The 15,406-nt window shown below is 42.1% G+C and overlaps 1 protein-coding gene across 3 annotated transcripts in view; it reads right to left on the reverse strand.

Annotated features, from left to right (window-relative positions):
- large2 (LARGE xylosyl- and glucuronyltransferase 2) overlaps positions 1–15,406 on the reverse strand; it is a 117,679-nt gene that overhangs the window by 19,331 nt on the left and 82,942 nt on the right. For all 3 annotated transcript variants that reach the window (XM_084918224.1, XM_084918290.1, XM_084918373.1), the window contains 3 exons: positions 10,486–10,708; positions 3,540–3,829; positions 1,926–2,008 (listed from right to left, as the gene is read on the reverse strand). In XM_084918224.1, coding sequence (XP_084774350.1) covers positions 1,926–2,008; positions 3,540–3,829; positions 10,486–10,585 — 473 coding nt within the window. In that variant the 5' untranslated portion in view covers positions 10,586–10,708. The remainder of the gene's footprint in view (positions 1–1,925; positions 2,009–3,539; positions 3,830–10,485; positions 10,709–15,406) is intronic.

Here is a 15,406-nt window from a genome sequence, read left to right on the forward strand (position 1 = left end):
GATCAAATGTGTGTCCTTGTTAGGATAGGATTTTGTGTCTGTGTGGGACTGTAGCCTGAGGTTTATATAAGTATAATGAGTACTTAAGCAGGATACTGCATAAATTTAAAAAGAAGTAACAAGTAATCTGTAGTACATTTCTTCTCTTGAATAATAACCCCACACAGGGTCGCTGATAAAGCTGAATACATATCTTACTAGTAGTTATTCATGTTAGCTAAGGTTAGCCCTCTAAAAGCATCACCATCATTAGCCTTCTAAATTAGCAGCCCTCTGCCCATGGAGCTGCTATCTTCATCAACAAGCTCTACAGTTTGCCTGCTTTGAACAAAAGCTTGAAGCAAGAGTGCCTTTATGGGTCTTTATCTCGCTTTTGATTATCCAATTTCCCCACAAACATTTCTTTTTGTCCCTTATCACTTTTATTTAATATCCTTTTCTTTTTATTTGCCTTTAGCATGTTTGAAGAAGGCTTCACAAATACTTTAGCTTCTTCTTTCTCCTGTACAATCTCGTGTTAACTCTAAAGTCATGTATATCTGAGAATATCTAGGTAAAAGTGGGTTTGTATGTAAATCTATAACAAAAAGAAGAATTTTGTGACCCCCTTTGGAATGACCAGGATTTTTGTATGAATTACTCAAACAAATCTTCTTCCAAGTCACAATTATAGACAAACATAGTGTGACTAATAAATAAAATAAATAAACCTATTATGTATTGACTAATCATTCACATTGCTGGTTCTTTAATGATTGCACATTGTGCTCTCAGTATGCTCTTCACAGACTGCCCATTTCTAAAGAGAGCAGAAAAAGTCATGAATTTTGACCATTTGTAAACACTTTGTGTTTTTGAACACAATTCTCTAAAAATGCGTTTGTAGCATTTTGTAGATTCCTATATCTTAGTAACACTTTTTCCAACTTCCTGTAAACATTGTAGTCACTGAGAATGGTAAAGAGTAGATTTGAAATGAAATTAGTTTGTCAGATTTACTTTAGTGTTTCTTAAAGGCTGGGGTAAGTTATGATTACATTACAGCTAAGTGACATTAGTTAGCATGATGAGATTATGTCAGTTTGAAAGTGTATTGCGTCCTCCTTGCAACTATGAAAAAATGGTGGCTGCAGGTTGTTGCATTGCATTTTTCCGTATTTGGTGACCTGCAAGTAGTTGCAGTGACCAGCTAGTACAGGCGTGAGCAACCTTCAACATCAAATGAGCCATTTTAGACCCTCCTACCAAACAATGGGGGGGGAAAGAGCAGCACACAGATGTGCTGGCGGACAGATGACAGATATAAGAGAATAAATCAGTGTTTTTATTACTAGCCCGTAGCCAGATACGGCTCTTCAGCCAAAGGTTGCTGACCTCTGACCTAGCGGGAAGCAACCTGTCTGAGAAATTGGAGACAGAACATGTAATTCAGTTTCTAGCTTGTTTAGCTGATGTGACCAAAGCAAATGAAGGCTAAATGTTTGGTTGACAGAAATAATATTTTGATCAGCTGAGATAATTTAAGTATTGTACCTCCCTTTTTGCTCATTTTTTAGCATCTGATTGCATCCATTTAATTAAACCAATGTAATATACTTTTAGATCCTTTCAGTAATAACCTTAATAAGTCAGTTAAAATGTGACTCTTATGTGATCTAAACCATAACATTTTCACTTTGTCTGTTTCCTGTTTAAGCTGAATGAATCTAACTGGGAAATGGGACCACCTCAGCAGAGACTTTAGCCTGCAGCAGCTACCAACCAATCAAACTGCTTGATTTAATTTCTACAGTGTAAAGGTCCACTGGCTCATTTTGTTTCAGTCTCTTCATTTTTTAAATAACTCTTTTTAGGGTGACCTTCAAAGAATACATTTTTGTTTACAGAAAACCTAAACTAGAGGACTGACACAAATTTAGACTCACCTGTGAAAGAGGACCGACTTGACCAGTGTGACCACATCTCTGCTGGCATTATGACCGGCACAAACGCACGCTACATGGATCAGCTAAAGGAAAAAAGAAGAAGAAGCTCTGAGTTTTGGCAAAAGGCAGCCTGTAGCATGAATACTTCCCATTATGGGCACTAACAGCTTCCATCACAAGCTCACAGCAGACTAGATGTGACAGCAGTTATAGATCTGCCCTATGTGCTAAGTCACACACAGTGTCATCAGTCTTCTCCTAAAGTACTGAAGTTATATTGCTCTGTTGGTGCGTGTCACTCGCCCCTGTCTCTGATGTAAACTTTCATACTGAGATTCTCAAACATATATGATTTCACAACACTCGCTTTTCAGCAGAAGAGACTTTGAAAAGTTGGAGCTCAAAGGCAGCAAATCACATCAAAGAACAAAAGTGTTCCCCTGGATTTCAGACCCTGCCAACCCACCTCTGCCTCACTCATTAATTAGTTTGAATGGACCACTGTGATTCGCTGAGCTTCTTGTTCAGGAAATTCTCTCCTGTTTGTGATTAGCCATCAGTGCAGCTGTTAGTGTGACACACTAATGTGTGATCCCATCAGAAGTAGTACTTGTTAAAAAAAATGAGAGATTTGTCACCTAAGTGAACTATGTGTAATGAGGTAGTTGCACCCCCCGGCCTCCGGGTGGCGCATTGCTCAGTGAGACAGAATAGCGAGGTCATAGGTCCTCCTCTCCAATATGGCAGAAGCGAGGCAAAGAGAAACTTCACCAGTCGTCTCTGTCTCATCATTTCCCTGTTTTGCAGGTTTGTAACCAGTAAAACTATATTAAAACGGTTGTAAAATATTGATAAGAAACACAGCTAAATGTGGGGGTATAAATCAGTGGGTAAACCCTGTTATTTGTTACGTTTTATGAAGTAGAAGGACTGGAAAAATGCCAAAGCCTAGCCAGCCGCGGGCGCCATTTTGGTTTCCTTTTTCCACTTATTTCGGGTCGTTTTAGCTGAATAAGCTCCGTGTTGTGTCCTGATATTGTGAATATGAATGTTAATCTGCTGTTGGCAGTGAAGAACGACCGTTTACTGGTTCTGAAAAGTGAGAATGAGAATGTTAAAGCTAAAGCTAAGCCTGCCAGCATACACATGACTCTTTCATGTATTTGTGAGCTACTAAGCTGAATTGGTTTAAGACCAAGCACTGGTATGTTGGTTAAAACAATCAGAATACATAGGTATTTGGGTTAAAAGTTAGAGGTAAAAATGTATTTGAACATGCATTTCATATTGTTTTAAATTGTCATTCAGAGAGAATAGCTGAGTAGATGATTTAATGGTCGCTACACATTAAGTATTTTTGTTTTCCATGTAAAGATTGTGGTATTGCAGCTTGAACATACAGACGGTTGAATTCTTATTTCTGTTGCATATGGAGAATGTTGGTGCTGCAAATTGAAAATACATGTGATTGTATAAATAAATATGGCAGAAGCGAGGCAAAGAGAAACTTCACCAGTCGTCTCTGTCTCATCATTTCCCTGTTTTGCAGGAACATTTAATCTGTTTTACCGGCCCAAACTCTGGGTCGGTTACATTAGCAGAGTTTATCCTGACCTCACACTTCTGGACGGTGGGTGAGCGGGGACACCCCGTGTGGTTGTTCTTCTCCTCGGCCGTGTTGTCGCCATCCTCGGGCCCCGTGTCTGCAGATGCGCCCCACTGCTGGTTGCCATAGTTACCATCCGCTGCCTGGCCAGCTATACCCTGCGATTGGCTGAGCTGCAGGCGGATCTGCCGGTTCTCCTCCTCCACCTCCCGAACCCGCGACTCAAGGACGGCCCGCTCTAGGACCTGGGCAGCTGGAGTGTCCGCCAGGCAAGGAGTCAGGAGAAGGGAACGACCATCTAAGGAAGGAAAGTGAGGCACTGTCAGGCTGTCTGCAGGAAGCAAACAACATGCAACCTGTGCATTGCTTTTGCTCTGCAGTTAATAAAAAACAACTCTTCTTTTTTTTACTACAGCCTTAACAATGCAAAAACATTTGGCGCATGTCTTTTGGTTTGAAATCTCTGATAACTGTTTCATGTTCCAGCAGCAATTTTGGCCCGTTTGAGGCTATTCTTAGCCTTTATTTTTAGAGCCTCAGTTTTTATTGTAGTTCTTATTCATCCAACACTTGTCTGCACCTCAGCAAACTTAACTTACTACTTAGTCGGTAGATGCATCTGTAGTCAGGTATCTAGTTCAGTTACACTGGTCCCATCTACCAGGGTCGGCTCATTACATCCATACAGCTCACTGTGGTTCCCACTGTACTGTAGCTTCTGGATCTCCACATGGTAGCTGTCTTCTACTGATATTATTGCACTGAGCTGCTAGGTGCTGCTGGTTTTCTACTCATTCACAGTTCAAACATGCACTGCACATAAACTCCTTCACTGGGTCGGCTGGTAGTTAGCAAAAATGCATTATAATATGCAACACTGTAAAGTAACTATAATTGTCAAATAATTGCAATTGAGTAAAAAATGATTATTCTCCTGTGTTAGTTTGGTATGTTGAAGAACCAAAATCCCTGCCAAAAAAGCAGTTCAGCCAGACACAGCTCCATTAAACACCAGATTAATTAGTACAGTTATAGCAAAGCTGCAAACGGGCTCTGTCGTCTTCTGCCCAAACTTCTGGAGACGACAACAGGAAGTGTAAAACCCGACCAGGACCTGTGGAGGTGACATCACAGGCAGCACACTCATGTTTGGCTTCATGCATGCTGAGAGTCTGAGAATGTCTCCTGCGGCTCACACTTGAAAATTGGCTTCTCACACATTTGTTCGCTCCTCTTTCACCACCTTACTGCCTCCTCAATGTTCTGACAGACTCGGGTGTGAACATTCCCGCGGTGCTTCAGGGTGTGTGTGTGTGTTGTCTGTTCATTTTTTATATAGTCATTTCTCATTTTGCCAGCAGCTTAAATATAATTTCAATGAAGCTGGAGAGAGTTAAGCTTCAATTCAAACTTCTCACCATGTGGAGAATTAAAAAAAACAAAACAACAACAACCAATCAGTGAGATAAACCTGCAATTCTTCTAATGGCCAGTAGGTGGTGAATTTCGTGGTTTTACAAAAAAAGTCAGGTTATTATCGAAGTTTATGAGAAAACAGCCTTTGGCTCTGTTAATCCACGATCTCAGTAAACACTTTCCTTTTTTGAATTTTTGTTATGTTTACTTTGAAAATTGTGGCTCTCATTAGTCAAACAGGAGGATAAATCAGGGCCTACTTTAGGTCAGACAGCATGCCCCCAGGCACAGACTTGTAAAGGACCTCGCCCGTCCTACATGATGAGTCTCACAGGCTAAGAAACACAAAACACCAAAAACATGCAGACGTGTTTTCTGTCTGTTTGCAGTTTCAACTCCATTTCTGGTCATTTGCATTTCCCCCCGGTTACACTGAACTTTAATAATGGACACTTTTCTCTCTGTTTGCAAACACACTGTATCAGCTGGTGCTCATTTTGCTTCTCCTTCTAGTTCTTTAGCTGCTCTTTATGTTCAGTCACCTTGAGTCTGATAGTTTTAAATCTCTTTATGAGAGTTAATTAGTACTTGACACTCAGGCTCATGGGCCCCCGGGCCAATGTCAAGTTGGTCCTTTCACATATCCTTCCACATTATAAGTGGGACTATGTGATGCACAAGTTGATAACTGATGAGCATGCAGGGCCCTTCTCATGTCTGATTTCAAACCAGCAGGACAGCGACCTCACACTATGACCTCACTAATAAATGGGTGATGTAATGTTTCCTGTAACCTGATTATATGCATATATATATATATATATATATAATAATAGCCATTTTCTCTCCATTCCAGCAGCATCATGACAGAAATATTAAATGTAGAAAAAGAAAAGATCACACACACACACACACACACACACACACACACACACACACACACACACACAGGCTGGAGTTTGAGTTTTCACTCAGTCCTACATTCACTGCCACGCTGACCCAAATACTCACTTGAGCACCAAATGTCTGCTACTGGAAATTATCCAACAAACGCACTATTTCCTTCAATGTCAGCAACATTTGACAAAAATGATGTTGGACGATGTCCAGCCAACTCGTCGTCCTGCCTCCATCTAACTTCCATTCTCTTCTTCTCTCACTGGTTTTCTTTTGACTTTGTCCACCATGTTTTTCTTCATCTATACTTATCTCTATTCGTCTTCACATCTTTCTCCTTTTTCTACATGTTAGTCTCTCTGATGTCTTCCTCCTCCTCTTATGTAAGCATAAGCAATTGCATCTTTCTCCCACCGTGCCCTCCTCATCATTTCCCTCTCCCTCTATATTTACCCCTCAGTTCTCCTTTGTGATTGAGTTCTCTCACTTCATTTTTTTAAAACTCTTTCTCCCATCTTGGTATTCTCTTCTTCTACATTGTGCTCCTTTTCCCTCCCTTCCTATCTGTAACCCCACGGAGCAGCAGCCGGCCCACAGCTGAACAGAGGCATGATGGGAATGTTTACACCCATATCTAATGGCTGAGTGACAAGAAGGAATTGGACTCTTTCAAAATCCTCTTTCTGATTATTTATCTGATCCTCTGTTGTCCATTCTTGTTCCCATTGTTTGTGCTTGTCTCCATATACATGGGCTGTAAATAATGTCTCTGTATGTTGTTGTTAACTTGTGTGTAACATCAACCTGTCAGAGGGTCTGCAGATGAAATTAGCCTGAGGCTGTAATCTGGCATATTTACATTTGTTAAAATGTTCATTCATATGTATTGTCCCTCTTTCTAATAAAAAAGGAAAAAACAAAATTAATTATTTGATAATGCGGTAGAGTCCAACTATTTGGACAATAACAACTTTTCCTCCTGTGCACCTTTGTGTTTATTTTCTTCATGGCTTCCACTGTTATTTGGCTTCAATAGGAATTTAAGCAACATTTCAATCCAACAAGAAGTCGTTCTATAATCCAGCTTCAGTGCTAGTGCAAACAGTGGCTTTCTGCGCTCATCTTTATACACAATCCATGATTAAGAAGCAGCATTTTAATAATGTAGCTGTATGCGTATGAAGCTCTCAATGGGCTTTATGTTAAGGATCCTACTGTGTTACAGAGAGAACCCGAATGGTTCTCACTGAGAATCAGCAGCGACTTGGTGACAGGGGAAAGGAAGAACTTCCTTTTACTTGGATTACTGGTCTCAGAGAGCATCAGTCATTTCCTGTGACTGGGTGAGGAAGGCCAGGGTGCGTGTACTCACTACAAAGAATACTGTAGGTAGAGAGGAAACCCTTAGCTGACAGGACAGATGGAGGAACCAGAATCCGATTCGCAGTCAGTCAGCAGAAAGAAAAAAGGGAAACGCTGGTTATTTCTGTGGTAATGTGCTCCAGGAGCCCACTCCATCACTTTGAACACTCACAGCTAAAGTGGATCCACTGAACAGAGACAACTCATCAGTCATCCATGTTGGAGTGCTCGAGCAACGTGGAGGCCTCACCAAAAAGGAATCCTATTTTCCTGCTCTGCGTGCCCTCCGAGAATCACTGCCACATAAAACATACACCGAATATGGAAATGCATCACCAGGAACTGTGTGTGTTTGTGTGTGTACGTGTCTGTGTGTGTGTGTGTTTGTGTGTGTGTGTACGTGTGTGTGTGTGTGTCTGTGTGTGTACGTGTGTGTGTACGTGTCTGTGTGTGTTTGTGTGTGTACGTGTCTGTGTGTGTGTGTGTGTGTGTGTACGTGTGTGTGTGTCTGTGTGTGTGTGTGTGTGTCTGTGTGTGTACGTGTCTGTGTGTGTGTCTGTGTGTGTACGTGTCTGTGTGTGTTTGTGTGTGTACGTGTCTGTGTGTGTGTGTGTTTGTGTGTGTGTACGTGTCTGTGTGTGTACGTGTCTGTGTGTGTTTGTGTGTGTGTACGTGTGTGTGTGTGTGTGTCTGTGTGTGTACGTGTCTGTGTGTGTTTGTGTGTGTGTACGTGTCTGTGTGTGTGTCTGTCTGTCTATCTGTGTTTGTGTGTGTGTACGTGTCTGTGTGTGTGTGTGTGTGTCTGTGTGTGTGTGTCTATGTGTGTGTCTGTGTGTGTGTGTCTATGTGTGTGTGTGTCTGTCTGTGTGTGTGTGTGTGTGTGTGTGTGTGTGTACGTGTCTGTGTGTGTGTGTGTTTGTGTGTGTGTGTGTCTGTGTGTGTACGTGTCTGTGTCTGTGTGTGTACGTGTGTGTGTGTGTCTGTGTGTGTGTGTGTGTGTGTGTGTCTGCGTGTGTGTGTGTGTCTGTGTCTGCGTGTGTGTCTGTGTACGTGTGTCTGTGTGTGTGTGTGTCTGCGAGTGTGTCTGTGTACGTGTGTCTGTGTGTGTACGTGTTTGTTTGTGTGTGTGTTTGTGTGTGTGTGTACGTGTCTGTGTGTGTACGTGTGTGTCTGTGTGTGTACGTGTGTGTGTGTGTACGTGTCTGTGTGTCTGTCTGTCTGTGTCTGTCTGTCTGTGTGTGTGTGTCTGTGTGTGTACGTGTGTGTGTGTGTCTGTGTGTGTGTGTGTCTGCGTGTGTGTCTGTGTACGTGTGTCTGTGTGTGTGTGTGTCTGCGTGTGTGTCTGTGTACGTGTGTCTGTGTGTGTGTGTGTCTGCGAGTGTGTCTGTGTACGTGTGTCTGTGTGTGTACGTGTTTGTTTGTGTGTGTGTTTGTGTGTGTGTGTGTGTGTGTGTGTGTACGTGTCTGTGTGTGTACGTGTGTGTGTGTGTGTGTGTGTGTGTCTGCGTGTGTGTCTGTGTACGTGTGTCTGTGTGTGTACGTGTGTGTGTGTGTGTGTCTGCGTGTGTGTCTGTGTACGTGTGTCTGTGTGTGTGTGTGAAAAACACTGAGGAGCAAACCTGCATCCTCCTTCCCATCAACGCTGACACCAGTGTCACGTGTCACTCTTGGCCTTAGATGAGCACACTGGACACTTTTCTGTAAAATCAATCTTTGAGCCTCATAGGTTGGGCCTCGCTTCTTTATCGCTTCCAACATGGTATGAATGTGAATGCAGTCACTCTGATGCAGCACAATTTGACTTGATTTTTTTAACCTGTAAAAACAGCCCAGCACACAGATATATAAAAAGCAGAGATGGTGTCACTGGGAAGCTGCGGTTTGACTGCAACCATTTTGGAAGAACATATACAAAATAGCTCAGCATTAGCATAAAGTCCCCATAGCTGAAAGATGTCACCTTCAAAGAGTTTATCAGACAGAAAAGCAACCAACACATGCAGCAGCCATCACCTGCTGCTGTAAGGGTTAACATAAAATCGAGTTGTTCCAAGTGACATTAATTGTTAAGGAATCACTGATCATAAATAAGCATACGGCACACGGAGACCCACTGTCACAAGTATCCTGTTAGTAAATGTGAGAGTGGCCAACAATGTGAGGACCAATCAAGGTTTGAGGTGTTTGGATCAAAACAGAAATAATAAAAATCCTGAGCAAGTTCTTGACTCCGTGTGATGGTTTGAGGGCGCTTTGGTGGTCTGACAGTGGGAGACTGGGAGACACATCAAGAACAGAAGAGGTGCCTGTTCTGTTTTGCATCTCCGTGCCGTAACATGGAGATGCTGCTTGATTCTCCTGGACCAGTACAGTCGCTGACACCTGCGGAGCTGTTGTACATAACGCTCACCAACCCAATCTGCCTTATACAGGAGGGTTTGTCAAGCTTACAGGACAAAAGGACAAACTAATTCATCATGTTCAATGAATCATTTCTGACCTTATCGGTGTCTTTATTATATTTATGTGCAACTTCTAAGCCTTGTGAGGATCTAAGCATGTAGATAATATTTCAATACATAAAACTATTTAGTCCTTTGGCACTAAATGCTGGCCCTGGATATAAATTGTTAAAAGGAGAATCATTAGATATGCATCCTCAGTTTTAATGAGATTAAAGCCAAGGCTGCTTACCTATATCAACAAAGTCTGTGGCAAAACCCCCCAAAACTGGTACAATGTTTCCCAAATTGGTTCATTATAGTTTGATCCAGCACTACATTACAGATCAGAGGACTGCTGGCATGATCCACAGAAAATGTAAGTTCATACAAATGTCAAGGTTGAATTCAAAATAATTAAAAAGCAATTCATCCTGAAGCTGCACTGGCAGAGATACTGTGCCTCTAACATGTGACCTCCTGTGTTAGCATGTGTGTTATTAAAGCTTCTCGAGGAGACACCACGCAGAAACGTCTCTCTGTGATGTCAGAATGAAAAAGCAAACTAAACAGAAAACTGCCTCCATGTGTTTAAAAATGTAACTTCATAGTCAGACTGAAAGGAAACTGAGCCGAGCTGCAAAATGCATCTGATAATTGATGTGTTGCTGTCGCTGGTAGGATTCCTGCGACGCCGTCTGACCCAGACCGCAAGCCAGCGTCTATGAAAATTACACTGTGTGGATTCTCAGTTTGGACCGTGTAATGATCAATGCTTGGCAGAACTCATGTTGAGTGATTTTGTTGCGCGCACATCCTGAAATCTCTTCATACTCACTTTCCAGGTTTCCAGCCAGAAGGTAGAGCCAGGTGAGCAGGACGATGGCTGTGAGTGACGCCGCCAGCAGCTTTAGGCGCCCACGGCAAAGAAGGTTCATGATGGGACAGCGGAGCTGAGGGCTCTGAGGGTCAGGGGTCGGGAAGAGGACGAGGGGAGGGGCGGGGTGGGAGTTATCAGGTGGGGCTCAGTCCCTCGGCAGGTCTCTGCAGCATCCTTTCATCTGAGTAGAGAAGAACACAGAGTCAAAACAGGACACTTAGAACAGAGCCGTCCGAGTTCAAGTCGTTACTGAAGAAAAATCTCCATTTAACCAACAAATACTGAGTTCACAAGATTTTAATGTGGAAAACTGACACATGTCCAGTTTTCCAAGCTCGTTTTGTTTCAAGGACGTCTAAAAACCAAGAACAATTTCTCTTCATTCCAGCGGCCCAGCTGATTGGGTCTCATCCCAAAGCAGTCTGCAGATTTCTTATGAGTGATTCATTACTATCTGAGTTAGAAAGCTTACGGTTCCAAGAAGTCTGGACCCAATCTGTAAGAGATCTGAACCACAGAAGAAGACACAATCACACGGTCCGAAAGTACCAGAGGACAGCCAGACCTCGTCCAAGAGTCCTCACAGATGGCCCAAATTCACCAAACCAAACCCAGGACGACACTCACAGCCTGTTACACTCATAATATTTGCTTTCGACCTCGATTATTGCACCTCTGTCTTAAAGAGACACAATTTTACAAAACCAAGAGACAACTTTTAAAATCTGGCTCTTCATCACACAAACATTTACAAATACAACACTGACGCTTGAGGAAAAGTGCTGCTGGATACACTCGCTAACGCTGACATGTGTGACACTCCTGTCGCTGGTCCACAAGCTTCAAGGAGAAATGTATAACATCACAAAGTAACCACCTCCTGTGACCAGTTTTATTCACTTTCGTTACTAAATCAATATATTTATATAATATGTAACTGTACGTACTTGTAATTGAATTTCTGTCATGACTGCAGCACCTTCATGGCCCACACTTCGTCCCTGACTGAAGGTGCTCTTTAGTCTAAACAGTGAGTGACTCTGGACCTTCAAAGATAAAATAAGGAGTCTGATTAAAATGCAAAACAAAATGAGTTTCTTACAGATAACGAAAGAAACAAAGCCATTTTATCCCAGCTAGACTGGGTTAGAACTGTCTAGGGTTTTTTTCGGTGCTGAGACACAGAAATGGAAATCCTCGTCCAAAGTCTTTGACTTCAACTCAAACGTAACACGTAGAGCCTGAAAATGTGCCTGGTTAGCTCACCAATGAATAGCTGGTGAGCTGGTGGATGGTAAAAGATTGATGCCCTATTGTGATTCATCACTACCATTTTTTCAGCCTTTATCTTCACAGTTTTGGCACATCTCTGTTCATTGTATCATCGAGTTGCTGCTCTTGGCTGGCATGCTCATGCATGTCTGCCTCAAGGTTGGACATCCTGTTAATCTGAGCTGCTTTCCAGCTCAGCACAGCTGTGGAGACTTAGTGAGTTACTGTAGCCTTTCAGCTCCAGCACGTCTGATCGCTCTCTGACCTCTCATCACCAGGACATTTCTTTCTGCCACACACCGAACGTTTTTCACATCGTTCTCGGTAAAGACTGGAGCCCGATGTGGTGAAAATTCAGGACGTCAGCAACAGAAATACTCAAACCAAAAAGCAAAGATCAAACCACTGCTTGGATGTGAACACGAGGCTCCTGAGCTGCATCTGCAGAACTTCATGGATTAGCTGACTATATAATTACAGGCAGACGCATTAGAGTCGATGTTTTAAAAGCATTCAGCTTGAGGTTTGGAGTCACCGTGCAGAGCTCACATGACTGTTTCAGTCGATGAAGCTGAACTGAACTGAAAGAAGGAGAAAGAGTCACTTTGCTCCATACACACAGAAAACTTGAAAAGGGGGAAAGTCCCATACAAGTTTCAGTTTAGCTCTCCATGTTTGTCAGTCCAGCTCTGTCTGTGCTGGCCTCCCTCCCTCTCTATGTGAGCCTGATTAGAGCGGGAGGTCTGTCTTTGTTTAACAACGTGATTCATTAATCCCTCTTTAATTAGACACAAGCCCGGAGAGGAGAGAGGGCTGCCAGTGGGAAACAGTATGGAAGCAAGCTCGTAGTAGAAAGAAGGAAACTTTGTGCTGGAGTCTGCAGCTCACGTGGAAGAAAAATCTTCAAGAATATTTCTGCGTTTAATAACTAGGAGCTAAATTGACATTTTAAAAGCATTACTGAAGCGCTTGAACACCTGCTGACTTTGTTCCTTGGCCCGTTTAAACACAGGCTTGTGTGGCCATTAAACTGTCAGTCATTTGTAGTCCCCCATTTTCAGCCTCTAAAAAACGGGGACTACATATAAAAAGGGCTATAATTCCTCAACAGATAATGCAGTGCTTTTATTAAACCCCTTCAATTAAAGTTGAACGTCTGCACTTCAGTCACATGTTGGTTGTGTGGTGGTGGAGTACAAAGGCAACAAATTAGCATCGTCCAAATACTTACGCACTGCAGTGCAGCCATGATTTCTGGTGATGTTTCCTTGTTATACGTCACACACAGCAGATTCACAGGTAATATTTTATGTGTAAAAGTCTAAAAATTACGTTTAAAAACAAACAAACATCCAAATATTCAGTTTGAAATTTTAAATCTGTCTGAAACGAGGCCTTATTTAAGGAAATAAGTTGAAAAAAAATCTCATTCTGTAACATCTCTGGTGCCACTGATGTGTGGTGTAAGCTGGTGAATGTGGAAGTGCAGCCCATTTAACACTCCTCGTGACTGTATTCTCAGGTATTCGTCCTTTATGTTGTTTTGTGGGCAAGATGCATTTAATCTAAATCCTGACACACCATGACTGTAACCTGCCAAGTGATTGTTACCTTCTCTAAAAACCTTAATAATATATTTTTTGCAGGAAGTCTTTTGATCCTCTTTTCATTCATTTGCGAAGTTTTAATTACCCAAAAAGCAAAACCTCTGGTACTACATGAAGAACTGCTGACACATTTCTGATAAACTTAAGTATTTTTTGTCATCCAAACATGCAAATATGTAAAACTTGTCTGCAAGAAATATCCCCACGTATCAGCTGCACACACATCATTTTTCAGAATGTTTAATAAAAGTGTTTTCAGTCTTTAGCGGGGAAACCCATGTGACCACGTGATATGATAGAAAGCTCCAGAGCAGCTACCAGACAGACTTAATGTTTTTTGTTTTGTTAAATCAACTATGTCTAGCATCAGGAATTAACTTTTGTTCTTCTTCCTGCCATTTTTGTGCCACATCTGTGTCTAAGAAGGTAATCAATTCCCAACAACAGGAGTGGCACCAAGGTGGGGGCCAAAGGGGGGCACTGCCCCAACGCCCCACCCCACAACTTAAAAATGTTGAAGTGTTCCCTTAATTCTTTTTAGCAGTATATGGAGTTGGTAACTGTAACAGCAGCCTAACACGATGCATGAGCTAACTTAGCAACCGCAGCTTTTTTAAATTAAAAAACAAACAAACACAAATGTGTGGTGCTTAGTGCTGCTGTGGGGTCAACAAGGCTGTAAGAGCAATAACTCTTGGGTGTTACTGTGAATGTTAGCAGGATATCATGCCTAACATAGTTTCCCCTTCCTTGCTAATTGTCCACTCCACCCACATTACCATCACCTGTTTGACTCAAATGTTACAGGATTCCAACAAATCACTTTACCAGCAAATCGACTGATTAATAATGGAGCTGAGCTCTGTCAGGTGTTTGAGCTGAATTGAAATGTTGATTCAGTTTTTACCACACGTTATTCCCACGAAACCTAGAAGGAGAAACACTGAGACATTTACGACGACTTAAACCACAAAAAAACCCAAACTGTTATTTGTGGGTGCAGCCCCACATGGTTTAAAGTGATGCATTATTAAAACCACAACAATTATCTGCTGTAAAAGTGGATCACACTGCGCGCTGAAAGGCTCTCCAACACTCTGCCAGACATTTCAACTTTCCAACTACATAGAGATGATTTATGAGTTAATTAGTGAGGCTGATGTATGCGCTCTATGTCATTAAGAGCAATGAAAGGTGCTGAGACAGGAAGAAAGGAGGAGGAGGAGAGCTGAGATGGAGAGCAGGGAGAGTAAAGATTAAGAAGAGGGGAGAAGGAAGAGAAGTGTGGCGGGGGGAAAGAAAGAGAATGAGAGAGGCAAGCAAAACAATAGGGAAAGAGATAAAGAGGGAAGAAGTTTGAAAGATAAGGAAATGGGAGTGGGAACAAACAAGAAAAGAAAGAAGGGACAGGTAAAGAAAAAAGGAAGAGAAATGAGGAAGAAAAACAGGAGAAAATGTGAGGAAGAATATATAAAAAGAGAAGGGAAAGGTCAAGACAGGAAAAAGGAAAGGAAAAAGAAGATAGGAAGAAAGGAATGAGGAAAAGAAGGGAAGCAGAGAGGTTAAAAGGGCATAGGAAGCAGAGGAAAAGTACTAGGGAACGAGATAAACAATGAAAAAGAAATGAAAAGAAAATTAAGGAGGTGTATAAAACAACGATCAAAGGGAAACAGAAAAAAAGAGGAGCAGAGGTAATTGGAGGTAAAGAATGAAATGAAAAGGAAGAGGCAAGGTAGCCATAGTACGTAGAAGATTACCAGATTCAGAGAAAAGCAAAAAAAGCAAAAAGGAGAGGAAGTAAATGAGGTGGAGGCTGAGCTATAGGTCGTGGTAGTGTACTGGACACTCCGCCTCTAACAGCCATAAACTCAGAGAGGAAATAAAAGTGAGGGGCAGTGCCACTAAAGAGGTGTTTAATAGGCAGCTTTTGTTGATTCTGCAGGAGCTGCACAAAACGTTTTCTCTGCTCTAATTGTAGCAGTAAAAACGCTGTGAGCGGG

The sequence above is a fragment of the Perissodus microlepis genome, chromosome 1 (genome assembly GCF_051167445.1).
Source record: "Perissodus microlepis isolate ML-2025 ecotype Zambia chromosome 1, ASM5116744v1, whole genome shotgun sequence".
NCBI lineage: Eukaryota > Metazoa > Chordata > Actinopteri > Cichliformes > Cichlidae > Perissodus > Perissodus microlepis.